The following is a 27,421-nucleotide window of genomic DNA, read 5'->3' on the forward strand; positions in this document are numbered from 1 at the left end:
CAGACCCAGACTCCTCAACCGTTACTCATACTACAAGCTCTTCATTCCAGGGATCATTCTTGTGAACCTCCTCTGGACCCTTTCCAAGGCCAGTACTTCCTTAGATAGGGGGCCAAAACTGCTCACAATACTCCAAATGGGGTCTGACCAGAGCCTTATACAGCATCAGAAGTACATCCCTGCTCTTGTATTCTAGCCCTCTTGACATGAACGCTACGTTGCATTTGCCTTCCCAACTGCTGACTGAACTTGCACGTTAAGAGAATCTTGAACAATGACTCCCAAGTCCCTTTGTGTTTCTGATTTCCTAAGCATTTTCCCATTTAGAAAATAGTCTATGCCTCTATTCCTCTTTCCAAAATGCATAACCTCACACTTTTCCACATTGTTAAAGTTAAAGTTTATTTATTAGTCACAAGTAAGACTCACATTAACACTGCAATGAAGTTACTGTGAAATTCCCCTAGTCGCCACATTCCAGTGCCTGTTCGGGTTAATGCACTAACCAGCACGTCTTTCAGACTGTGGGAGGAAACCGGAGCACCCGGAGGAAACCCACGCAGACACGGGGAAAATGTGCAAACTCTACACAGACAGTGATCCAAGCCGGGAATCGAAACCAGGTCTCTGGAGCTGTGAGGCAGCAGTGCTAACCACTGTACCGCCCGATTGTATTCCATCTGCCACTTCTTTGCCCACTCTCCTAACCTGTCCAAGTTCTTCTGCAGCCCCCCTGCTTCCTCAATACTACCTGTCCCTCTACATATAGCCTAATAGCCTAAATGCTCCAAGTCCTCTCAGTGTCCTCCTCTCACAGTCTCCTCTCAGTGCTGCTGACTGTCTGGCCCAGTGTCCTCCTCTCACACTCTCCTCCAGGTGCAGCTCACTGTCTGTCCCAGTGTCTTCCTCTTGAAATTTCCTGGGTTCAGAGTTAGGGGTTGCGGGGTTAGAGCCTGGGTGGGATTGATGTCAGTGCAGACTCGATGGGCCGAATGGCCTTCTTCTGCACTGTAGGGATTTTATGATTCTATGATGGACTTCATCCAATGGTCTTAAAAGAAATGGCTGGTGAGATGGCTGATTGCTGGTTTTCATTTTCCAAAACCTTCTAGATTCAGGAATGTATTTGAAAATAGAGAATGTAACTCTTTATTCAAAAAGGCAGGGAGATAGAAAGTGGAAAACTACACGCCAGTTTAATGTCTGTCATTAGAAAGATATTAGAGGCAATTATTAAAGATGTTATAGCAGAGCACTTAGAAAATTTTGGGATTAACAGGGAGAGTCAACATGGTTTTGTGAAATGGAAATTATGTTTAACCAATTTCTGGAAGTTATTTGAAGAAGGAAACATTTGCTGTAGATAATGGGGTGGATTGACCTATTTAGATTTACAGAAGGTTATTGTGAAAACTTAAAGTTTGGGAGTAACATATTTTAGCTTAGATAGAAGATTGGCTGGCTAACAGGAATTAGTAGGTAGATATTAATGGGTCTTTTCTGGAGAGCAAGACGTAATGAATGATGTGCCGCAGGGATCAGTGCTGGGGGCTCAACTTTTTACAATTTATATAAATGAGTTGCATGTTGGAAGTAAAGGGATGTTTGCGAAATATACTGATAATACAAAGATAAGTGGGATTGTAAGATGGGAGGAGAACATAAGAAGGCTACAAAGGGGTATAGATTGGTTAAGTGGCTGAGTAAAGACCTGGTAAATAAAAAGTAATGTCCCATTTTGGTAGGAAAATGAAAAAGTAAAAAAGCTTGCTATCTAAATGTTTATAGATTGCAGAGCTTTGAGATGCAGAAGATTTACAGATTCAATTGCATGAATTAAAAAAGGCTAGTATACAGTGCAGCAAGTTTTATGGAAAGCTATCAGAATGTTATCATTTATTCTGAAGGGAATTGATTAGAATTGATTAGAAAAGTAGGAAGGTTATGCATCAGTTATACAGGGCATTTGTCAGACCACATCGGGGGAACTGTGTACAGTATTGGTCACCTTATTAAGGAAGGATGCAATGCAATGGAAACAGTTAGAGAACGTTTACCAAACCAATACCTGGATTGGACAAGTTATCTTGTGAGGAGAGAATGGACAGTTAGACTTGTATCCACTGGAATATAGAGTAAGAGGTGACTTGATTGGAACGTGATGAATCCTGAGGTGTCCTGACAGGAGAGGTGAGGAAAGGATGTTCCCTTTTGAGGGAGAGCCCGATACTGTTTATAAATAAGGAGTTGCCTATTTCAGATAGAGATAACTTTTTTATCTGAGGATCATGTGTTTTTGGAACGTTTCTCTCAATACTTATTAATTGATAGTCCATTTTACACTCGAAAGATGTGCGGGTTAGGTTGATTGGCTATGCTAAAATTGCCCCTTAGTGTCCTGAGATGCGTAGGTTAGAGGGATTAGCAGGTAAAATATGTAGGGATATGGGGGTAGGGCCTGGGTGGGATTGTGGTCGGTACAGACTCGATGGGCCAAATGGCCTCTTTCTGTGATTCTGTGACTCTGCATGCCTGTCTTTTCCATTGCCCTCATGATACCTGGGAAGCTAGGGGTCTGGACAGAGGAAAGAAAGTAGCTACGTTGTCTGCTCCTGGTCACTATCCAGTAAGAGGGTGTGTGACAGTAAAGTGAGGAAAAAGAAAGGACTTGCATCTGATCCTCCACACAGGGGAATAGCAGCCTGGCACTCACTGTGGAACAGTCTCTAACTGAGGAGTCAGCCCCTTCAGCAAAGGAGAGTGAGTTGGAGGAAATCATGTTTCTTTTTCCTGTTTGACAGAAGGATTGCACCGTACTACACCAGAGAATATAGAGCGGATAGACACCACAGACAGAATCTGACCATCACCCAAGGAACAACGGCACAACTGTGGGAAGACATCCAGTTCCTTCACAGCATTGCTCAACAGAGAAGGTTGGGCGGTGAAACCATCATCTGGAAATCTGTCGGGTCAGGGGAGCTTTGACATATCTTCAGGTCTGAAACTGATCAGTGGTGTAGAACCTTCCATCAGAACCAACCTTTCTGAAGATTTGGCTGTGGGTGATCGGTCACAATGAAGCTGGAAAGTACTGAGAGTGAGAGCTTCAATCATTCATTGAGCCACTCATTCATTCTTACAGATGAGAGGCTGTTTGTATGTGAGGGCTCCACAGGCTTATTTGAGTCCCTGTATCTCAACCTGCACTTGTAAGAACGATTGTTCACGAAGTACAGCCACATGGAAGAGAATCCATTGCTGCTCATCTCAGTTCCACTCACAGCAATCATTTCACACAGGGGAAAAACATTTCAAATGTGAGGTTTGTGACAAAGCATTTATGAGATCTTCGAGCTTTCTGAAACACCAGAGGAATCACACGGGGAAGAAATTATTCAGGTGTGATGTTTGTGCATTGTCTTTCTCCCAATCCTCTGATCTACTGCTGTACTGGTGGATTCACACAGGGGAGAAACCCTTCAAGTGTGAAGAGAGCCTTCACAGTCATTGATGCGCGTACAACACCGCCACATTCACACAGGAGAGAAGCTGTTCCTGCGTGACGTGCAACAAATCGTTCTTGTGCTCTTTGAACCTCCACACTCACATGGTCACACAGGGGAGAAACCATTCATCTGCGAAGTGTGCAATAAATCATTCATACAGTTATCCAGTCTCCGCCTATGCAACGCATTCACTTTGAGGAGAAACCAATCAAGTGTGAGGTGTGTTATAAGAGCTATGCACAACTATCTGCTCTGGTGAATCTCCGGCACCTTCACACAGGGAAGAGACCATTCAAATGTGATGTGTGTGACTAATCATTCATCCTGTCATCAAACTTCTGTGCAAACCAGCAAATTTACATAGGGGAATTCACCAAACTTTCACACAGTGATTGACAATCACGATACACTGACCACACTGAAGAAAATCTGTTCAAGTGTGAGATGTGTGACAAAATCTTAACATTTTTCCTGATACACCACATGATTGACACGGGAGAAAGCATTCGATTCTGAGATGTGTGATTGAACATTTATACTGTCAGTGACACTCGTGAAACACTGATGTATCCAGGCAAGGGAGAATCTGTTTAATGAAGGCATTGCTTAACCATCGAGTTTGGTATGTTAACACTGGGCAAGAACAATGGGGAGAAACCATACAACAAATCATTCTCATACTCGTCTCATGTACACCAACACAATTACACAGGGGAGAAATCATTAAAGGAGGAGCTGTGTCACGAGGCCTACATAAAATCTTTTTACATTAGAGGATCCACATTGGGGAAAAATCCTTCTGATCTTTTGAATAAAAGCTTATGGGCAGGATTTTCCGGTCACACTCACCCCAATACCGAACAATCCCGCCCAAGGTCAAGGCCAATGGTCCGTGTCAAGCCTTCTGTGCCAATACTGTGACTTTAACAAATGTATTTTAATCATGTCTCTCCACAGGATGTTTTAGCAGTCCCTGGGATTTTGTCAGAGCAGTGTTGCCTGTAGCCGGTGTCCTTTATTGTTACTGAAGCAGTATAATTGACATCATGTTGGTTTTAATCTAATGCTATGTTCTGTTGTTTCCCTGGGATGGCAGACTAGAACTTGATTGGAGGTGCTTGACAGGTCAAATCATCTGGCTGGGCACAGCAGTGCTTTTCAGAAAGAATGCCAGTTTAGTTTTGTTTTCAGAAGCTGCTTGGAGCTGAGAGAAACAGCAATGTTTCTCTCCCTCCCTGGAGTCAGAATTTTTATTGTATACGGTTGTTGCTTAGATGCTACTCTTGAGTTAAGGGAGAGTAGTCTCTCTCTTTTCCCCTCTCTGAAGTCTGGAGACTGGAAGTTGCCAGTGCCTGGGTTTATCTCTTTCAGGTTTTGCTGTTTTGAGGATAAATCCTTCTCTGAAAATTGCTGGCTTAGATTTCTGTTCCTGGGTGTTACAAAGCTGGAAATCTAGCATCACCTGAGCATAGTTGTTTTAGTGCTGACTAATTCTGAAGAAGGGTATATGCCTTTCGGGGTTTGGTTCAAATTGGCACAACGGAAATAGCTAGCCGTTATACTGTGTCATGTTTAAATCTTGTAATTGGTAAGAGTTATGCTAATTCTTTTTGTTATATTCTGTGTTCTTAAATAATCTTTGTTTGATAAAAGCTCCCCAGTGGGTCACTTGAATCATACCTGGAGTGAAACACCTTATGCTCACCAATGTCAAAATCAAATGTAAAACTTAAGGTTTGGGCTAACTTCACAAGACACTTTGGAATCTCTGGCCTGGGTCTCAACACTTTTCACAGTTGTTGGGCCTCCTGGAACATCAGTGAACTAATGCAGGAGACAAACCCTTCTAGTGTGACATGTCAGGATTGTTTCACCCACTCCTCTATAGCCAAAGACCTACATCTCCACACAGACATGGAGCCGGCACACCTGCTTCCCTTACACTGAGAGTTGTCTGTGTTGTTTACCCTCCAGTACTCACACGGGGTACTGCCCTTTAAAGCACTGTCTGTCTCAACAGTGTCTGTCTCCAACCTCTCCCACCATCAGTGCATTTGTTGCAAAAAGGTGAATTTAACCTTTGACCAGATCATGAAATATCATCAAAAGAAAATATCAATATGTATAGAAGCTCCTGTTTCAACTCAGCATCCTTTCAGTGCAGCGTCAGGTACAAGTCACTCACTGACTCTCTCTGACCAAGACGACAATCAGGTACTCAGTGGTTAGAAAGCCTTCAGCTTCTGATCTACCAGCATAAGCACCAGGGAGAGAAGCCATTCCTGGGGTAGTAATGGAGGGACTTCAATTAGCCTCAGCATCTCTTGTCTATGGGGGGTAGTGGGGGGGGGGGGGGGGCAGAGAGAGAGAGAGAATCAGCCAGGAATCCCATTCCTCATCAGTGAGCCCAGCTGGGAAGTCAGGGGGAGGGCAGGATGTGTCTCGGCTGTGACAGTCTCCATTGTCTCACAACATTCACTGTCTGGGTCTACACATGCTGAATGGCCACTCGAACAGAGCACTAGAGGCCAATCAATGTCCACCGTCTGTTCTCCAGGTCAATGCCTTGAGAATTGGAGGGAATGTGAGAGGACAACAGCTTGTATTTATAGAGCACTTTAATATAGTCAAACATCCCAAAGTGCTTCTCAGAGACGCAATCAGAGAAACAAATAACACCAAGACAAAGGAGATATTAGGAGGGGATTATTAAAAATATGGTCAATGATGTGGGTTTTAAGGAGGAACCTAAAGGAGAGAGATAAAGATGCAAAGAGGTTTAAGGAGGGAATTCACGAGCATGGAGTCTGGATGACTGAAGACATAGCTGTTAATGGTGAAGTAAAGGAAATGGGGGATGTACCAAAGGCCAGAATTGGAGGAATGCAGAGATCTCAGAGGGAAATGGGTTTAAAGATGAGAGAAATAAGGAGGGAGTGAGACCATGTAGCAATTTGTAGTTGAGCATAAGAATTTTAAATTGAAGGCACTGTGGGAGTGGGAACCAGTGTAGGTCAGTAAGCACAGGAGTGATAGGGTGTGAGCAAGGATAGAGACACAGAGTTTCTGGAGGGTGAAAAATGGGAGGCTGGACAGGAGAACATTGGAATGGTCTAGTCTAGTCTCGAAGCAACAACAGCATGGATGAGGATTTCAACAGCTGATGGACGAATGCAGGCCGGGTGGAGGTGTTGGAAGTGGGTGACGTTACAGAGGGGGCAGTGGCTGATCTTTGTGATGGAAAGAGTATGGGGTCGGAAACTCAGCTGGAGGTTGAAGAGGATGACACTGACCAATTGTTGGAGATGAAAGATCCTTACAATACAGAAGGAGGCCATTCAGCCCATCGAATCTGTACTGACCACAATCCCACCCAGGCTTTATTCCCATAATCCCACATATTTACCCTGCTAATCCCCCTGACACTGGGGTCAATTTAGTATAGCCAACCAACCTAACCCACGCATCTTTGGACTGTGGGAGGAAACTGGAGCACCCGGAAGAAACCCATGCAGACACGGGGAGAAAGTGCAAACTCCACACAGTGACCCGAGGCCGGAATTGAATGTGGGTCCCTGGCGCTGTGAGGCAGCAATGCTAACCACTGTGCCATCATGCTGCCCAGTAGAGGTGAATTGAGAAAAATCGAATGAAAGTAGAAACTGCAGTCATCCCACGATCTATCACCCAGTTTTGAAATATTTAATTGACCCCCAGCCTCAACAGATTTTTGTGAGAAGAAAATTCCAGATTTCCAGTCCTTTTTGTGAAGAAGTGTTCTTGAACAGCCTAGCTCTAACTTTAATGCTCTGTCCCCTAGCCCTGAACAGCCTCGCTGTAATTGTGGACTTGTTCTAACTACTCTATCAACACATATCATCTTAAGCACCTCAATTTAATTACAATTGATTTTCCAGGTGACCACTGGCTCTCTAAACATTGGTGTGTTTGTCTGATGCTAAAATCTTCATTCTGTGTCACTAAAGTTCGGAGTCATTTCTGACCATTGGAATTGGGAGCCAGACTAAAGCACAGGGATGTTAAAGAAACTTCTGTCTGTAGTATTCGGAGAGGTTTTCCCCTGATGTGAGTGCATATGTTAGTGAAGTGAGCCGACTCTCAGGAGTGGGTATGGATAGAATCAAACCCTGCTTTAGTTGATGATGTGAATTACAGACAGATCCTCTTCAGGTGTTTGACTAATAGCATGGATAATGTTTGTACTCTCCTGTCTGGGAGGATTACTATCCTAAGTATGGTGAGGGAATGAGGAGGAGTCTCTGCAGACCTGAGTTCCCTCAGCCCATTATACCTTGATGTGATAACAGTGTGATATGTTTGTATTACACCTAGTCCAAAAAGGTGCAGGTTTGGTGGGTTGACCATGTTAAGTTGTCCCTTAGGTGTCCCAAGATGTGTAGGTTAGGGAAATTAGCAGCTTAAATATGTGGGGTTATGGGGATAAGGCCTGGGCAAGATACTCTGTTGGGAAGGTGGTGCAGATTGATGGACTGAATGCTCTCCTTCTACATTTATTCTATGACGCACTCTTCCAAGATTCAGTTCATATTCTGGGAAAGATCCTGAATAATTTTCAAATACTTCGTTATTTGGGTTAATTGTAAGTTTGCTGTAAGATGAATATTGTGTTTTTGTTTGTCTGTTGTTTTATCAATATTGCTTATAGATTTATAACTCACAATAAATTCATGTCTTTACATTGAAATCAAATTCCCAGCTTATGTAGTGTCCACAATGGGCAGGCCTCAGGAGCCAATGCTGAAATTAAATAAAATCAAGATCGAAGTTTCTGTCGCAGAGTTTAATTTTTAAAACATTAATTCACAAAAAAAACATTTAAATTCTTTCAATAACATTATCCCTTATAAAAACGTTTCCTTCACTTGCATCATTCCCGACAAAACGAAGCAATGGAATTGATTTTGCCACTTGAAAGTGTCCAGAACCATTTTTTAAAAAATCATTTATAGGCTGTGGGTATCACTGGCTGGGTAAGCATCTCGTACCCATCCTTAATTGTCCTTCAGGGGGTCATTAAGTGTCAACCACATTTTCTGTGAATCTGGAGTCATGTAGGCCTACCAGGTAAAGGCAACAGATTTCCTTCCCTAATGGACATTAGTGAACCAGATGGGTCTTTACAGCAATCGACAATGGTTTGGGGGCATCATCAGACTTTTAATTCTAAATTTTTATTGAATTCAAATTTAACCATCTGGTTTGGTAGGATTCGAACCTGGTCTCCAGAACATTACTCTGGGTCTCTCAATTACCAGTCGACTGACAATACCACTACGCCACTGTGTCTGTCAAACAAATTGAGATGGCAGGCATCCTACTGTGACAATGGATCATTGTGAATTTTGTCATGCAACTTAATTTAGTCAATCCCTGAGGCTTGTGTTAACAGATTAAAAGGCAATAATTTTCTAACCCTCCAGATATTTTTTCAAACAGTTAAATAATGTCCCACAAATTTGATTGAGTATTTTGAAGGGGTAACCAAGAAGGTAGATGAGGGCAGTGCAGTTGATGTTGTCTACATGGACTTTAGCAAGGCCTTTGACAAGGTACTGCATGGTAGGTTGTTGCATAAGATTAAATCTCACGGGATCCAGGGTGAGGTAGCTAAATGGATACAAAATTGGCTTGACGAGGGTTGTTTTTCAAACTGGAGACCTGTGACCAGCGATATGCCTCAGAGATCGGTGCTGGGTCCACTGTTATTTGTCACTTATATTAATGATTTTAAATGAGAATATAGGAGGCATGGTTAGTAAGTTTGCAGATGACACCAAGATTGATGGCATAGTGGACAGTGAAGGTTATTTCGGATTGCAACGGGATCTTGATCAATTGGGCCAGTGGGCTGACGAATGGCAGATGGAGTTTAATTTAGATAAATGCAAGGTGATGCATTTTGGTAGACTGAACCAGGGCAGGACTTACTCAGTTAATGGTAGGGCATTGGGGAAGAGTTACAGAACAAAGAGATCTAGGGATACAGGTTAATAGCTCCTTGAATGTGGAGTCACAGATGGACAGACTGGGGAAGAAGGCATTCAGCATGCTTGGTTACATTGATCAAAACATTGAATACAGGAGTTGGATGTCTTGTTGAAGTTGTATAAGACATTATAGTAAGGCCACACTTGGAATACTGTGTACAATTCTGGTCACCCTATAATAGAAAGGATATTATTAAACTAGAAAGAGTGCAGAAGAGATTTACGAGGATGCTACCCGGACTTGATGGTTTGAGTTACAAGGAGAGGCTGGATAGACTGGGACTTTTTTCTCTGGAGCATGGAAGGCTGAGGGGTGATCGTATAGAGGTCTGTATAATAATGAGGCATAGATTAGCTAGATAGTCAATATCTTTTCCCAAAGATAGGGGTGTCTACAACTAGAGGGCATAGGTTTAAGGTGAAAGGGGAGAGATACAAAAGGGTGCAGAGGGGCAACTTTTTCACAGAGGGTGGTGAGTGTCTGGGACAAGCTGCCAGAGTTAGTAGTCGAGGCGGGTACAATTTTGTCTTTCAAATAGCGTTTAGACAGTTACACGGGTAAGATGGGTAGAGAAGGACATGGGCCAAATGCAGGCAATTGGAACTAGCTTACGAGTTTAAAAACAAAAGGGCGGCATGGACAAGTTGGGCCGAAGGGCCTGTTTCCACGCTGTAAACCTCTATGACTCTAAATGCCTATTTAGCAAGACAACTCAATTTCACAGTTCTTCTTTTGACAATTGCAATGAGCTCTCAGTTCCAATAGGTTTATGCACATTATACACACATTCATGCCTCAGTTTTAAATATCTCAAATGGCATCTTAGTTTTCCCAAGGGCTTCCCTCAAGGTGTCTGGTGACCATATCCAAAGGGGTACTTTTCCACTCCACCAGGAGACTCAATCTATCCAAATGAATGAACAGAGTTCAAAACTCCTCCTGCTCCTATTGGGTTTAATCTGCACACATTGATTTTCAGACTTCTCTCACTCCAAAACCATACAAGTGAAGGCAACTGCTGATTCCTATGGACAGGTGCTATGGAAAACATGTAAATTGTGACCTGACCCATTCTTGGCCCCACTAAAATGGGAGCTGACGTGATTGAGAGGAGGGTTTATCGGATTAGGGCCTCTTCTGACATTGCCCTCATGACAGCGATAAAAATCCAGACCGAATAAAGGGAAAAATATCCAGGGGGGGTTAGAGGAGGCAGTGTTTGAGGAAGGGACCTTAATTCCTTCTGTGTCTCCCCAATCCCAGTGACATGACCTCTCCTGTATCAAAGGCATGTCCAGATGTCTCTGCACTGGGCTGCTTCTGGCCAGAAGGTGCAGGCGCTACAATCTGAGACAGAATCTGCCTCATTTCATTCAAAGTTTCATTGCTTCTCTGTAGAAGCTGACATAGAACCTCATTCTGCTGCTGAAGAATCACATTGTTTCTTTGTAGATTCTGGTTTTGAATCTCACTCTGCTGTCTCAGAACCTCATTTTGCTGCTGAAGAACCTCATTGTTCCTTTGTAGATGCTGCTGAAGAATCTCATTGTTTCTTTGCAGATGATGCTGAAGAATCTCATTGTTTCTTTGCAGATTCTGGCTAACATCCGTCTTAAATTCAGTCAAAGTTTGCTGAAGCAAGTTAGAAGTGGCCTGATAACACTCTGTACTTTGACCCTGTTCCTGATGTAAGCGTGCGAAAGTTTTCAGATCATCTTCATTTTCTTCACCAGCAGCATGGGCCTGATGTTGTCCGTGTGTTCGTGGAGATGGTGGAGCTACTGCTCCCAAAGCTGCAGGTTCCTCACCTCCGGATGGTTCTGAGTGCCCTCCCTCCACCACAGCAGCCAGAGCATCACAAGCCTCCTCCTTCACACGAGCCACAATATTTAACTTCAGCCCATCAGACATCTTACCCTCCTGACATTCCTCTCCCTCCTCCACTACAGCTGCCATGCTACATTGCTGTGAGGTATTCACCTCCGTCCCTTCAGGAATCTTGGACACTGCTGCCAACTCTCCTCCATCACCATCTGATGTGACCATGGACACTTGTGTATCTGTCAGAGGAAGAAAATCACAATTATCTTTTGTCACATAAATTAACTCTCCTCCTGATGGTTTAAACACTCAGCTGCTGACATCACCTTCGCTCATCCCCATATCTGATCTGCCACTGCCTGATGTTATCGTGGGGTTGGAGAGGCCAATCAACTTCCTTGTGATCTCCTCCTGTTCCGTCAGCTCCTTCTTGTACGGAACCCGTCCTCCAGTCAACGAGCTCCCTTGGGTGTTATAGGCCACCTTTACCTAAAGGAAGAAATGAAAATGAAAAAGCAATCATGGTCCAGACTTTGCTGTGCTGCCCTGTGACACATTTTCCAAGCGCTGGAGACAACTTTGAGCCTTCATTCAGTGGGACTTCTGATTAGAAAACAATTGTGATGATACTGTGCCTTTAAGAAATATATTTTAGTCATGTTTCTGTGCTGAATGTGTTTACTGTTCTATTCATTTTATTGGAGCCATTTTATCTGGATCCAAAAGCACTGTATTGTTACTGCAGCAACTTAATTGATCTTAATTGCTCCAATGTTTGTTTAATCTGAAATAATACAGGGTTCTGTTGTTTTGTGTTTTCTCCTGGGATATTGCAGAGTGCAGCTGATCAGGTCAATTGACAGGTAAGGCCATATGATTGGGTACAGCTAGGCTAACTTCATAAAATACCTTGGAATTTTCTGATTTAGTCTTTAATACAATCTTACATTTTTACAATCAGCATGGCTTTGTCAAAGGCAGATCGTGCCTTACGAGCCTGGTGGAGTTCTTTGAAAATGTGACTAAACACATTGAGGAAGGGAAGGCGGTAGATGTGGTTTATATGGATTTTAGCAAGGCGTTCGATAAGGTCCTCCATGCAAGGCTTCTAGAAAAGGTGAGAGGGCATGGGATCCAGGGGGCTGCTGCCCTGTGGATCCAGAACTGGCTTGCCCAAAGGAGGCAGAGAGTGTGTATAGATGGGTCTTTTTCTAAATGGAGGTCGGTCACCAGTGGTGTGCCCCAGGGATCTGTTCTGGGACCCTTGCTGTTTGTCATTTTCATAAATGACCTGGATGAGGAAGTGGAGGGATGGGTTGGTAAGTTTGCCGACGACACGAAGGTTGGTGGGGTTGTGGATAGTCTGGAGGGATGTCAGAAGTTACAGAGGGACATAGATAGGATGCAAGACTGGGCGGAGAAGTGGCAGATGGACTTCAACCCAGATAAATGCGTAGTGGTCCATTTTGGCAGGTCAAATGGGATGAAGGAGTACAATATAAAGGGAAAGACTCTTAGTACTGTAGAGGATCAGAAGGACCTTGGGGTCCGGGTCCATAGGACTCTAAAATCGGCCCCGCAGGTGGAGGAGGTGGTTAAGAAGGCATATAGTGTGCTAGCCTTTATCAATCGAGGGATTGAGTTTAGGAGTCAGGGGATAATGATGCAGCTATATAAGACCCTCGTCAGACCCCACTTGGAGTACTGTGCTCAGTTCTGGTCGCCTCATTACAGGATGTGGAAAAGATTGAAAGGGTGCAGAGGAGATTTTCAAGGATGTTGCCTGGATTGAGTGGCATGCCTTATGAGGATAGGCTGAGGGAGCTCGGTCTTTTCTCCTTGGAGAGACGTAGGATGAGAGGAGACCTAATAGAGGTATGTAAGATGTTGAGAGGCATAGATTGGGTGGACTCTCAGAGGCTTTTTCCCAGGGTGGAAATGGCTGCTACGAGAGGACACAGGTTTAAGGTGCTGGGGGGGTAGGTACAGGGGAGATGTTAGGGGTAAGTTTTTCACACAGAGGGTGGTGGGCGAGTGGAATCGGCTGCCGTCAGTGATGGTGGAGACAAACTCAATAGGGTCTTTTAAGAGACTCCTGGATGAGTACATGGGACTTAATAGGATGGAGGGTTATAGGTCGGCCTAGAAGGTAGGGATATGTTCGGCACAACTTGTGGGGCCGAAGGGCCTGTTTTGTGCTGTAGTTTTTCTATGTTTTCGATGTTTTTCTACAAAATTTTACGACATAATCAGAGCAATGTTCAAGACAACTGTATTTTATAACACCTCATAAAATTAGTAAAAGAACAGCTTGTGATCTTTCTGTATTTTCAACACATTAAAGTTAGACTTAAGGTTTCAAAAATTAACATATATATATAAAATATTCAGATAGTGCCCTCTTGTCCATCATAAGGAAACTTGTGCATAAGCAGCAGGTTGTATACATTCTGATGTCTTCTTTTGGTGATGTTTGGCAACCTGGTCAAAGTAAATTGACCTTTTTAAAATGATTGGATCAATGATGGGCGAGGTTGGAGTCAGACACTATTTTGAAAGGACAGCTTCCCTGTGTGATCACTGGAGGGTAAACTAACAGACAACTCTCAGGGTAAGGGAAGGTCAGCCGCAGTGTGAATGTGGTGGTGTCTGTGGATGTCTGATAACTGTGAGAATGATTTGTTGCACACCTTGCATATGAATGGTTTCTTACCAGTGTGTATAGTGGGCTGATTAGTCCAAGAGTTTGTTACATACCATACACATGAATGGTTTGTCTCTTGTGTGAGTGTGTTGCTGTGTGTGAGGGAAGGTGACTGATGGAAAGATGTGTCATATACCATACATATGAACATGTCAGTGTGCACAAGAAGCCAATGAGCCCAATAATAATTTGTCACATACCTTGCATTGAAAAGGTTTCTCCCCTGTGTGAACACGTTGGTGTCTGTGGAGGTTCGATGACCGGGAGAATGATTTGTTACACACCTTGCACATGAAGATTTTCTCTCCTGTATGAATCCTCTGGTGTGACAGAAGATGGGAGGATTGGTTGAAAGCTTCCTCACAAAAACCACATTTGAAGGGTTTCACCTGTGTGTGCCGTCGTTTGTGTTCACTGAGGTTTGATGACCGTGTGAACGATTTGCCACACACCTCACACGTGAAGAGTTTCTCCCCTGTGTGACGTCGTTTGTGTTCACTGAGGTTTGATGACCGTGTGAACGATTTGTCACACAACTCGCACGTGAAGGGTTTCTCTCCTGTGTGAACGCGTTGGTGTACTTTGAGGTTGGATGACTGCGAAAATGATTTGTCACACATTTTGCACCTGAAAGGTTTCTCCCTTGTTTGAAGCTGTTTGTCTTTACTGAGGCTTGATGATCGTGTGAATGATTTGTTAAACACCTCATACGTGATGGGTTCCTTCCTTATGTGAATCCTCTGGTGTGATAGTAGATGGGAGAAGTTGTTGAAAGCTTCTGTACAAAAATCACATTTGAAGGATTTCTCTCCTGTGTGAATGAGTTGGTGTTTACGAAGGTTCGATGACTTCGAGAATGATTTGTGACAAATCTTGCACGTGAAGGGTTTCTCCCCTGTGTGACATCGTTTGTGTTCACTAAGGTTTGATGCACGTGAGAATGATTTGTCACACACCTCACATGTGAAGGGTTTCTCCCCTGTGTGAATGCGGTGGTGTTGACGGAGGGTTGACAACAGTGAGAATGATTTGTCACATACATCACACGTGAAGGGCTTCTCACCTGTATGAATCCTTTGGTGTCTTAGTAGTGTCGTAGACATCACAAAACACTTATCACAAACATCACACCTGAATGGTTTCTCCCCCGTGTGAATCATCTGGTGTCTCCGGAGCATCGTAGATGTTACAAAGCCGTTATCACAAACATCACACCTGAATCGTTTCACTTCCATGTGGCTGCACTTGTGGTTACTGTAGTTGCAACAAATGCACCGCAGAAGATCTTATAAACCTGTGACATCAAGTTCACACTTCAACGACATTCCCCTGCAGGAATGGGTCAATGGTTCATGAGATTTGAAAAATGATTAATGCTCTCACCACACTTGCAGCCCCCTCACACTTTTTTCTGACCTCACCCTGACAGATCACTCAGCCAAAACTTTGGAAAGGTGGATTCTCATGAAAAGTTGCTTGCCACTGATCAGTTTCAGATCTGATCTCATGTCAAAGCTCTCTGACACAACTGATTTCCAGGTGATGGTTTCACTGCCTAACCTTCTGTGTGTTGAGCAATACCGTGAAGGAACTGGATGTCTTCCCACAGTTCCTTGAGTGTGGATTAGGATCGATGTGCGGTGTTTATCCTCTCCGTATTCTCTCGTGTAGTACAGTGCAATTTTCTGTAAAACAGGAAAAAGAAATGTAATTTCCTCCAACTCCCTCTCCTCCTTTGCTGAAGGGGCTGATTCCTCAGTTAGAGACTGTTCCACAGTGAGTGCCAGTCTGCTATTTCCCACTACGGGTTCAGACAACATCCTTTCTTTTTCCTCATTTGTCTGTCACACATCCTCTGTTTCCAGAAGGAACACTGGATAGTGACCAGCAGCAGACAACGTGGCTACTTTCTTTCCTCAACTCAGCCCCCATCTTTCCAGCACCATGGGGGGGAATGAAAGTTGGGTGGAATGTAAAATGGGCTATTAATTCACTATGAAGTCATGTTGTGCTGGTAAAGACCAGTTTTACTCTTCGAGAATATGCTTAACATGAAAAACACTCAGGAGAAATGTTAATTCAATTGAGATTGTTAAATTTTTCCCCTTGTTTTCCAAAATTATTTGACAAAAGGACACTGGGCAGGAAGTGTTGGAAGCTAAGGAAAATATTGCTTCAGTGTAGCTGATTGAAGGGTTCTGGTTTATCCTGGGAAATTAGATACACTGCACTCACTCAGACTGCACATCCCAAATTCAGCTATCATACACAACACTGGGCAAAACGATCAAATCCGAGCCCAGGCTTTTAGGAAAAGCCAAGGCCTTCAGGTAAAATCTTTTAAGAAAACCTGAAAATAAATTTCAATAAATGTGTCTCTGCCCCTCCCAGATAATTACACCTCACCTTCTCATATTCAATAATGACCCATCAACAAAACTCAGCCTGTAAATCCGATGGGAAATGCTTCCAATAAACACACTCAATATCCAACACACAGCTCCAATCAAACAGCTCAGCACAAAGCACCGAGTAAACAGGTCTCTCAGCTGGATCTTCTCACACAGCATAAGGGGCATTTCCACACCTGATTCCCCACAGGATAGTCAGACTGCCTGAACATTAGTGTGGATATTATGCAATGTAATTATTATAAATTCTGCTCCTTCACTCACCATCTCCTCACTTGGTTTTCAGTCCCTCCAGGAAGTGAAGCAGCTGTGGAAGAGGAAGAGGAGAGAATGGGCAGAGTGGGTGGGCTCTCTGATTGACGTTTCTCACAGCCAATCCTAATATTTCTGGAGTAACATGAGTTTCCTGAAGTTTGGGAAACTGACGGGTGAAACGGAGGCGACTTTGAGCAGCAAATCAGGTGGGAATTTAAACTTGTCTTTGTCCCATCTGAATAAAACCTCACTTATTGCAGCTGCTGTCTCAGTTTCCCTGGTAAATGTTTGACAGAGATTTCTAGTGTGGAGTAACATTCTTCATCCTCGGAGGCTTTCAGACTGACAACATCAGTGTGGGATGTGTGGCCTGGGATGTGTTTGACAGCAGATCAGAAGAGGAAGACCCACAGCATCCAAGGTAGTGATGACATGCAGTTCTGGGATCAGCACATGCACAGGAGAGAGACATCAGAGGGAGAGGAGGTCAGGAAGGACATGGACCCAAGGGAGACAGTGGCATTGGACGATGGGCCACAGAAGCATGGGGCAAAGGAGAGACAGATCATGAGAAAGGATTTCCTGGGAGGGAGCGAACAGACTGTCCATGTGTTTGGAGAATGTCTCAGAGATATGGGCCTCAATAAACAACACCCCCTCCTCAGTGTGTGCTACATGAAACGGTGACATTGCCAGAGAAGGAAGGGATGAATTTTGTCCCTAATCAGCTGACCATTAGATCATTCACATTCCCCTGAATATGGATGTGATGTCAGAGTTCCTGACAATGAAAGCATTGTGGGATTATCCAGGGGAGTGACGTTCACATGGAGCATCCTCAGACAGTCATTACAAACCACATGGAGGAGGAGAATTGTTTTTCTTTTCAAGGATCTCTGAGGCTCCTCAGGTGACTTTCAATGCCGTGTTAGTGGTACCAATCACTCCCAGCACCTTGGGGAAGCAGCTTTTCAGTAAAACTCCAGTGACCTCTACTGCTGTTCCCTGAGTGTTGTATTCAATTTAATGAAGTCATTTACCCTCCTCCTATTGCTCCTCTTTCCTCCTCCTCTCTCCACTTTCATTCTCCTACACCTGTCCTCTTGTATCTCTTCCTCCCTTCTCCACCACCACTCTCCTCATCCAGCACCATAAAGATGAGTGGGATGAAGAGAAGGTTCACTATTTTAAACTCAATCATAAATGAAACAAAGGAGAAACTCTGAACTATGTTATTTAGGTAATAATTTAATTAAGATTATCATCATCATTTCCTAGGAACACAGAGAATAGGAGCAGGAGAAGGCCATTCAGCCTTTCAAGTCTGTTTTGCAATTCAATAAAGTCATTGATGATCTGGTTATGGTCTCAACTCCACTTTCACATCAACACACATAACCCTTATGTCAATTATCTGTCAAATTATCTGGGGGTGGCACAGAGGCTAGCACTGCTGCCTCACAGCGTCAGGGTCCCAGGTTCAATTCTGGCCTCAGGTCACTGTCTGTGTGGAGTTTGCACATTCTCCCTGAGTCTGTGTGGATTTCCTCCAGGTGCTCCGGTTTCCTCCCACAGTCCAAAGATGTGCAGGTTAGGTTGATTGGCTATGCTAAGTTGCAGACAGCCCCGAACATCACCCAAGCACAACGTAACGCCATCCACGCTCTCAAGACCAACCGCAACATTGTCATCAAACCAGCAGACAAAGGAGGGGCCATCGTCATACTGAACAGAACGGATTACTGCAAAGAAGTGTACCGACAACTCAACAACGAGGAACACTACAGACAGTTACCTGCAGATCCGACCAAAGAACACACCCGTCAACTCAACACTCTGATCAAGACCTTTGATCCGGACCTTCAGAACACCCTCCGTGCTCTCATCCCACGTACTCCCCGCGTTGGAGATCTCTACTGCCTCCCGAAGATACACAAGGCAAACACACCCGGCCGTCCCATCGTATCGGGCAATGGGACCCTGTGCGAGAACCTCTCCGGCTATGTCGAGGGCATCCTGAAACCCATTGTACAAAGAACCCCCAGCTTTTGTCGCGACACTACGGACTTCCTACAGAAACTCGGCACACATGGAGCAGTTGAACCAGGAGCGCTCCTCGTCACAATGGATGTCTCGGCACTCTACACCAGCATCCCCCATGACGATGGCATTGCGGCAACGGCCTCAGTGCTCAGCGCCAACAACTGCCAGTTTCCAGATGCAATTTTACATCTCATCCGCTTCATCCTGGACCACAATGTCTTCACCTTCAACAACCAGTTCTTCATCCAGACACACGGAACAGCCATGGGGACCAAATTCGCACCTCAATATACCAACATCTTCATGCACAGGTTCGAACAAGACTTCTTCACCGCACGGGACCTTCAACCGATGCTATACACTAGATACATCGATGACATTTTCTTCCTTTGGACTCATGGTGAACAATCACTGAAACAACTCTATGATGACATCAACAAGTTCCATCCCACCATCAGACTCACCATAGACTACTCTCCGGAATCGGTTGCATTCTTGGACACACGCATCTCCATTAAGGACGGTCACCTCAGCACCTCACTGTACCGCAAGCCCACGGATAACCTCACGATGCTCCACTTCTCCAGCTTCCACCCTAAACACGTTAAAGAAGCCATCCCCTACGGACAAGCCCTCCGTATACACAGGATCTGCTCGGATGAGGAGGATCGCAACAGACACCTCCAGATGCTGAAAGATGCCCTCATAAGAACAGGATATGGCGCTCGACTCATTGATCAACAGTTCCAACACGCCACAGCGAAAAACCGCACCGACCTCCTCAGAAGACAAACACGGGACACAGTGGACAGAGTTCCCTTCGTTGTCCAGTACTTCCCCGGAGCGGAGAAGCTACGGCATCTCCTCCGGAGCCTTCAACATGTCATTGATGAAGACGAACATCTCGCTAAGGCCATCCCCACACCCCCACTTCTTGCCTTCAAACAACCGCACAACCTCAAACAGACCATTGTCCGCAGCAAACTACCCAGCCTTCAGGAGAACAGTGACCATGACACCACACAACCCTGCCACAGCAACCTTTGCAAGACGTGCCGGATCATCGACACAGATGCCATCATCTCACGTGAGAACACCATCCACCAGGTACACGGTACATACTCTTGCAATTCGGCCAACGTTGTCTACCTGATACGCTGCAAGAAAGGATGTCCCGAGGCATGGTACATTGGGGAAACTATGCAGACGCTGCGACAACGGATGAATGAACACCGCTCGACAATCACCAGGCAAGACTGTTCTCTTCCTGTTGGGGAGCACTTCAGCGGTCACGGGCATTCGGCCTCTGATATTCGGGTAAGCGTTCTCCAAGGCGGCCTTCGCGACACACGACAGCGCAGAGTCGCTGAGCAGAAACTGATAGCCAAGTTCCGCACACACGAGGACGGCCTCAACCGGGATATTAGGTTCATGTCACACTATTTGTAACCCCCACAGTTGCCTCGACCTGCAGAGTTTCACTGGCTGTCTTGTCTGGAGATAATACACATCTTTTTAGCCTGTCTTGATGCTCTCTCCACTCACATTGTTTTGTTTCTTAAAGACTTGATTAGTTGTAAGTATTCGCATTCCAACCATTATTCATGTAAATTGAGTTTGTGTCTTTATATGCTCTGTTTGTGAACAGAATTCCCACTCACCTGAAGAAGGGGCTTAGAGCTCCGAAAGCTTGTGTGGCTTTTGCTACCAAATAAACCTGTTGGACTTTAACCTGGTGTTGTTCAACTTCTTACTATGCTAAGTTGACCCTAGTTTCAGGGGGATTAGCAGGGTAAACGTGTGGGATTCCGGAGATAGGGCATGGGTGGGATTGTGGTCAATACAGACTCGATGGGCTGAATGGCCTCCTTCTGCACTTTAGGGATTCTATGAAATGTGTCTGCAGGAACTGAGGAGGTTAGAAAATCTGGGTTTGTGAAAATTCATATGTAAGTACAAGGTTTTCTTTCTTAGAGAAACTTTATGCTTCCTGTGAACTGGAAATTATAAACCCATTCTTGGAGAACACAGTGATATTGAACAATGCTTTATGTAAAGGCCTCTTATTGTAGGTTCCTTAATGTTTCAGTGATTAGGAATATACCATGCTGACAAATCAGGTGGTTAGGTTAAGTTAAAAATTAATTTATTGTGGGTTAGGAATCTTAACAGAAGATTGATAAAACAGCAGACAAACACAATATTCAGATTACATCAAACTTTGAATCAACCAAAATAGCAACGTATTTGAAAATGACTCAAGATCTTTCCCAGAACATAAAGCGAATCTTGGAAGAGTGTAAGGTGAACATATCACACATTACATCGAGGTATGATGGGCTGAAGACGCTCGAGTCTGTAGAGACTCGCCCCCACTCATTCACCATGCTCAGGACAGTAGTTCTCCTAGGCTGAAGAGTACAAACATTACCCATGGTATTAGTCAAACATTAGTCACCTGAAGAGGATCAGTCTATAATTCACATAATCACCCAAAGCAGGGTCTGATTCTACCTGATACGCATTCCTGAGAGCTGGCTCACTTTGCTAACATGCACACACTCACGTCAGGGGCAATTCTCTCAGAATACCACAGAAAAAAGTTTTGTTAAAATCCCTGTGTTTTAGTCTGGCTCCCAATTCCAATGGTTAGAAATGACACAACTTTAATGACACAGGATGGAGCTCATTTCCATCATACAAACACATGCAGAATTGAAGCGGTTGAGAGAGCTTTGCAATCTGTTGCAGGGTGAACAATGACACTGCAGTCATCTACAGACTGTAGATCATGTGTATCTATAGTGGTCAGTTTAGTTTTGGCACAGAGGTGACTGAGGTAAATGAGTTTCTCATCGAGATGGTTTTAATACTGACACTAGAGGGAAATTGATCTTTGATGAGCTGAATAGTCACTGTCAGGTAGATTGTAAATAGAATGGGGCTATCACACAGCCTTGCTTGACATGAGTCTGGATTTTGCAAGCTTCTCTTTCAGATCTCGCGCTCAAGACAGTTACGGTCACATCATATTAGTGACGAAGATTCTTCGACATCAAAATCGTTGGAGCTCAATCCACAAAGCCTCATGATTTACTGAGTCAAATCAATATTGTAATAAAGGGTTCCTAGTGTTGTTCTTGACATTTTTCCTGGATTTGTCTGGAAATAAAGACCATGTCGGAGGTTCCTGTGGAAGGTCTAAATCCAAGTCAAAGTTCTATGTGATGTCTGTATCACTTGATCCATGTGAGGGACTGAAACCTGTATCGACTTGTATGATGGGTGATGAACATCTACTCAGCACCAAGCCATCACTAGACCCAAATGTCCAAGAGGAAGATCATCAATGTCTCAGCCCTAAAACATTCCGACCGAAGAGAGGAATTCCAGGAGCAGCTTACAGACAAACTGAGAAATCTTCACCCATCCAACACAATTCCTGAAAGTGGGATCAAAATAAAGTCAGCTGTACTAAACTCCTGTGCCCAAACCATTGGGTTCGTGTATCATCACTTGGTCTGGCTCAATGAACAAGATGCTGAAATATGTGACCTCCTGGAACAAACACAATCAGCCTTCACTGCCCGGCAGAACAACCAAAGTCACAACTCAAGAAGGCAGCATTTCAACAGATCCACAAGGGAGATAATTCATGCTGTGGAAATTATTGAGGTATTTCCCTCTTGTCCTGAGCAGGGGAAAATCCTAACACACAGTCTCCTGAATCACCAATTCCTGTGGCTAAGGAAATCCTCCCAGAGACACAGTGACATCCCTTGCAAATATCTCCTGCTTTGTCTCGGTGTTACTTTTTTTTAAATCACGTCTCTATGAAACACTTTGGGACGTTTGACTATATTGAGGCACTCTATAAATACAAGCTGTTGTCCTCTCACTTTCCCTCCAATCCTCAAGGTACTGACCTGGAGTACAGACGGTGGACATTGATTGGCCTCTAGTGCTCTGCTTGAGTGGCCATTCAGCACATGTAGACCCAGACAGTGAATTTTGTGAGACAATGGAGACTATCACAGCCGAGACACATCCTGTCCTCCCCCAGATTACCCAGCTGGGCTCATTGATGAGGAACAGGATTCCTGGCTGATTCTCCCTCTCCATAGACCAGAGATGCTGTGGCTAATTGAAACCACTCCATTACTACCCCAGGCATGGCTCCGCCCCCCCAGGTGCTTGTGTTGGTAGATCAGAAGCTGAAGCCTTTCTAACACTGAGTATCTGATTGCCATCTTGGTCAGAGTGAGAGTCAGTGAGTGACTTGTACCTGACGTTGCACTGAAAGGATGTGAGATCATACAGGCTTCTATACATATTGATGTCTTCTTTTGGCGATGTTCGATCATCTGGTCAAAGGTTAAATTGACCTTCTTGAAACAATTGGCCTGATGGTGGCAGAAGTTGGAGACAGACATTGCTGAGACAGACAGTGCTTTGGAAGGACAGCTCCGCTGTGTGAGCACTGGAGGGTAAAGAACACAAACAACCTCACTGTCAGGGCAGCAAGTGAGCTAGTTCCAAATATGTGTGGAGACGTCGATTTTTGGCGATAGAGGACGAGTTGGTGAATCAATCCTGACACACGTCACACTGGAAGGTTTGTCTCCCTGGTGGATTCACTGATCTTTCAGAAGGTCAAACAACTGTGTGAAGGCTTTATTACAGATCTCACACTGATAGGGTTTCTCCCCTGTGTGAATGCGCTGATGGACCAGGAGTACACTGACTCTGACACAGAACATAGAATTAGAACATAGAATCCCTACAGTGCAGAAGGAGGCCATTTGGCCCATCAAGCCTGCACCGACAACAATCCCACCCAGGCCCTATCCCCATAACCCCATGTATTTATCCTGCTAATCCCCTGACACTAAGGGGCAATTTAGCATGACCAATCAGCCTAACGCACACATCTTTGGACTGTGGGAGGAAATCAAAGCACCCAGAAGAAACCCAGGCAGACACAGGGAGAACATGCAAACTCCACACAGACTGTGACCTGAGGCCAGAATTGAATCTGGGTCCCTGGCGCTGTGAGGTAGCAGTGCTCACCACTGTGTCACCGTGACACCTCACACTGAATCATTTCTCAGCACTGTGGTTCTCCTGAGACTGAGGAAGCAGATGGAAGAGTTGTCACAAATATTACACTTTGAGAGTTTCTGACATGTGAATTTTCTGATCTCCTAGGTTGAATACGTCAAAATCGTTTCATCACAATCCTCACATTTGAAGGGTTACTACCCTGTGTGGATCCTCTGATGGACCAGGAGATTCCAGATGATCGTGCAAAGGCCACCTCACACACAAAGGGTTTTTCACCAGTGTGGATACATTGGTGTTTCTCAAGTTGAGATGATTATGTGAAGGTCACAAACCTCACACTTGAACAGTTTTCCCCTGTGTGAATCCTCTGATGCCTCAGGAGATGAGAGGAGTGGGTGAAAGCCTTGTCCAAACATAACAAGTGAGAGGTTTCTGCTCTGTGTGAATACGCTGGTGGTCATGGAGGTTTGAGGAGAATGATTTGTCACACACCTCACAAGTAAATGGTTTCTCACCGGTGTGAATCTGCTCGTATCTGCAGAAAGTCGATGACTGCATGAACAGTCACACAGCTCACATGTGAACAGTTTCTCTCTCCTCTAGAATCAGATGGTTTCTGCGTATGGTCAATGAGCCCAAGAATTATTTGTCACAGACCTTACAAATTAGTTGCTTTTCTCCATTGTGAATGCGCCAGTGTGTCAGCAAGGCTGGTAATTTTGCAAAGCCCTTGCTGCACACCTCACACTTAAAAGATTTCTCAGTAGTGTGAATGCATCGGTGATTCACAAGCATCAATGAGTGTGTGAAGAGTCGATCACACAACTCACATTGGAATGGTTTAAGCCACTGTATAACGGGTGCGCATTGTATGTTAGTCCTCATACACCTCATATTTGAACAGCCTCTCACCTGTAGGAATGAGTCAGTAGTTTGCGAAACTCGATGAATGATCGAAACTCTCACCACACTTGCAATCCACTCACTTCTTCCCAGCCTCACCCAGTATTGTTTCTTGTGCACTATACAGACAAAACATACCGTTCATAGAGAAGGAAACGAGAGAGTGCAGAATGTAGTGTTACAGTCATAGCTCGGGTGTAGAGAAAGATCAACTTAATGCAAGGTAAGTCCATTCAAACAGCAACAGGGAAGAAGCTGTTCTTGAGTCGGTTGGTACGTGACCTCAGACTTTTGTATCTTTTTCCGAAGGAAGGAGGTGGAAGAGAGAATGTCCGTGTGGGGTCCTTAATAATGCTGGCTGCTTTGCCGAGGCAGTGGGAAGTGTAGACAAAGTCAATGGATGGGAGGCTGTTTTGTGTGATGGATTGGGCTATATTCCTTGCGGTCTTGGGCAGAGCAGGAGCCATACCAAGCTGTGATACAACCAGAAAGAATGTTTTCTCTGGTGCATCTGTAAAGGTTGGTGAGAGTCATAGCTGACAAGCCAAATTTCCTTTGTCTTCGGAGAAAGTAGAGGCATTGGTGGGCTTTCTTAACTATAGTGTCAGCATGGGGGGACCAGGACAGGTTGTTGGTGAACTGGACACCTAAAAACTTGAAACTCTCGACCCTTTCTACTTCGTCCCCATTGATGTTGACGTCCCCATTGATTGTTATTTTGTTTTGGGCGGTTCCCCTCCTTTTAGGGAGCTGCCCCTTTTGAGTTGTCCCTAAGTTAAGTTGATTGGACACAAAAAGAGTTTCCCTTATTCAAGCATATTGCTCCTTAAGTAAAGGGACCAAAGCTGTCTGCACTGCTCTAGCCTGTCCAGTTGTAGCAAGACTTCCCCACTTTTGTGCACTAACCTGTAAAAAAAAGGGAGAGGTGAGTGAGTGTGGGGACCAAGGAGAGGAACTTTACGTATTTGTACAAAGATTGTTCAGATTTTTAACAGAATTTCACAGCTTCTGATATCCACCAGCTAGATGACAAAGGATAGCAGGTATAGAAAAACCATCACTTCCACATTCCTCTCCATGTCATACACTGTCCTGACTTGGACAGATATCATCCTTCTGAGATCATCACTGAGTTAAAGTCTTTGTTAGCGGGGTTCTCTGGAGACCAGGCATCGCCAGAAATGTCAGAGGGTTGTTTTTCAAACTGGAGACCTGTGACCAGTGGTGTGCCTCAGGGATCAGTTCTTGGTTCACTGTTATTAATTATTTGGATGAGAATGTAGGAGACATTGTTAGTAAGTTTGCAGATGACACCAAGATTGGTGGCATAGTGGACAGTGAAGAGAGTTATCTCGGATTGCAACGGGATCTTGATTGATTGGGTCAGTGGGCTGACGAATGGCAGATGGAGTTTAATTTAGACAAATGCGAGGTGATGCATTTTGGTAGATTGAACCAGGGCAGGACTTACTCAGTTAATGGTAGTGCGTTGGGGAGAGTTACAGAACAAAGTGATCTAGGGGTACATGTTCATAGCTCCTTGAAAGTGGAGTCACAGGTGGACAGAGTGGTAAAGAAGGCATTCAGCATGCTTGGTTTCATTGGTCAGAACATTGAATACAGGAGTTGGGATCTTGTTGAAGTTGTACAAGACATTGGTAAGGCCACACTTGGAATACTGTGTACAGTTCTGGTCACCCTATTATAGAAAGGATATTATTGAACCAGAAAGAGTGCAGAAAAGATTTACTAGGATGCTACCGGGACTTGATGGTTTGAATTATAAGGAGAGGTTGGATGGACTGGGACTTTTTTCTCTGGGGCGCAGGAGGCCTAGGGGTGAACTTATAGAGATTTATAAAATAATGAGGGGCATAGATCAGCTAGATAGTCAACACCTTTTCCCAAAAGTGGGAGAGTCTAAAACTAGAGGGCATAGATTTAAGGTGAGAGGGGAGAGATACAAAAGTGTCCAGAGGGGCAATTCTTTCACACACAGGGTGATGAGTGTCTGGAACAAGCTGCCAGACGTAGTAGTAGAGGCGGGTACAATTTTGTCTTTTAAAAAGTATTTAGACAGTTACATGGGTAAGATGGGTATTAAAGGGATATGGGCCAAATGCGGGCACTTGGGACTAGCTTCGGGGTTTTAAAAAAAAGGCAGCATGGAAAGTTGGGCCGAAGGGCCTGTTTCCATGCTGTAAACCTCAATGCACCCAACCTAAGAGGCATACAAGATGATCAGAGGATTAGATAGGGTGGACAGTGAGAGCCTTTTTCCTCGGATGGTGATGGCTACCACGAGGGGACATAGCTTTAAATTGAGGGGTGAAAGATATAGGACAGATGTTAGAGGTAGGTTCTTTACTCAGAGTAGTAAGGGCATGGAATGCCCTGCCTGCAGCAGTAGTGGATTCGTCAACATTAAGAGCATTCAAATGGTTATTGGATAAACATATGGATGATATTGGAATAGTGTAGATTAGAGGGGCTTTAGATTGGTTCCACTGGTCGGCGCAACATCGAGGGCCGAAGGGCCTGTACTGCGCTGTAATGTTCTATGCACTTCTTTGGTCACTTTAATCATGAGCTAGAGAAACAGGTGAGAGGCATTGATTCATCATTCACCCAGACTAATGACCTTGTATTGCAACAGATAGTTGTTTCTGAAATTACTTGAG

At 44.4% G+C, this 27,421-nt stretch overlaps 1 protein-coding gene across 1 annotated transcript in view; it reads right to left on the reverse strand.

The window, feature by feature from the left end:
* The window catches only part of LOC144497569 (uncharacterized), a 34,610-nt gene extending 17,839 nt beyond the window's left edge, over window positions 1-16,771 (reverse strand). The window contains exons 1-4 of the mRNA XM_078219001.1: window positions 16,740-16,771; window positions 14,265-15,749; window positions 11,687-11,849; window positions 10,794-11,599 (exon numbers count right to left, since the gene is read on the reverse strand). Of these exons, the coding sequence (XP_078075127.1) occupies window positions 10,794-11,599; window positions 11,687-11,849; window positions 14,265-15,299 (2,004 nt within the window). The 5' untranslated portion in view covers window positions 15,300-15,749; window positions 16,740-16,771. The remainder of the gene's footprint in view (window positions 1-10,793; window positions 11,600-11,686; window positions 11,850-14,264; window positions 15,750-16,739) is intronic.
* Between the last annotated feature and the right edge of the window lie 10,650 nt (window positions 16,772-27,421).

The sequence above is a fragment of the Mustelus asterias genome, chromosome 8 (assembly GCF_964213995.1).
Source record: "Mustelus asterias chromosome 8, sMusAst1.hap1.1, whole genome shotgun sequence".
Classification (NCBI taxonomy): domain Eukaryota; kingdom Metazoa; phylum Chordata; class Chondrichthyes; order Carcharhiniformes; family Triakidae; genus Mustelus; species Mustelus asterias.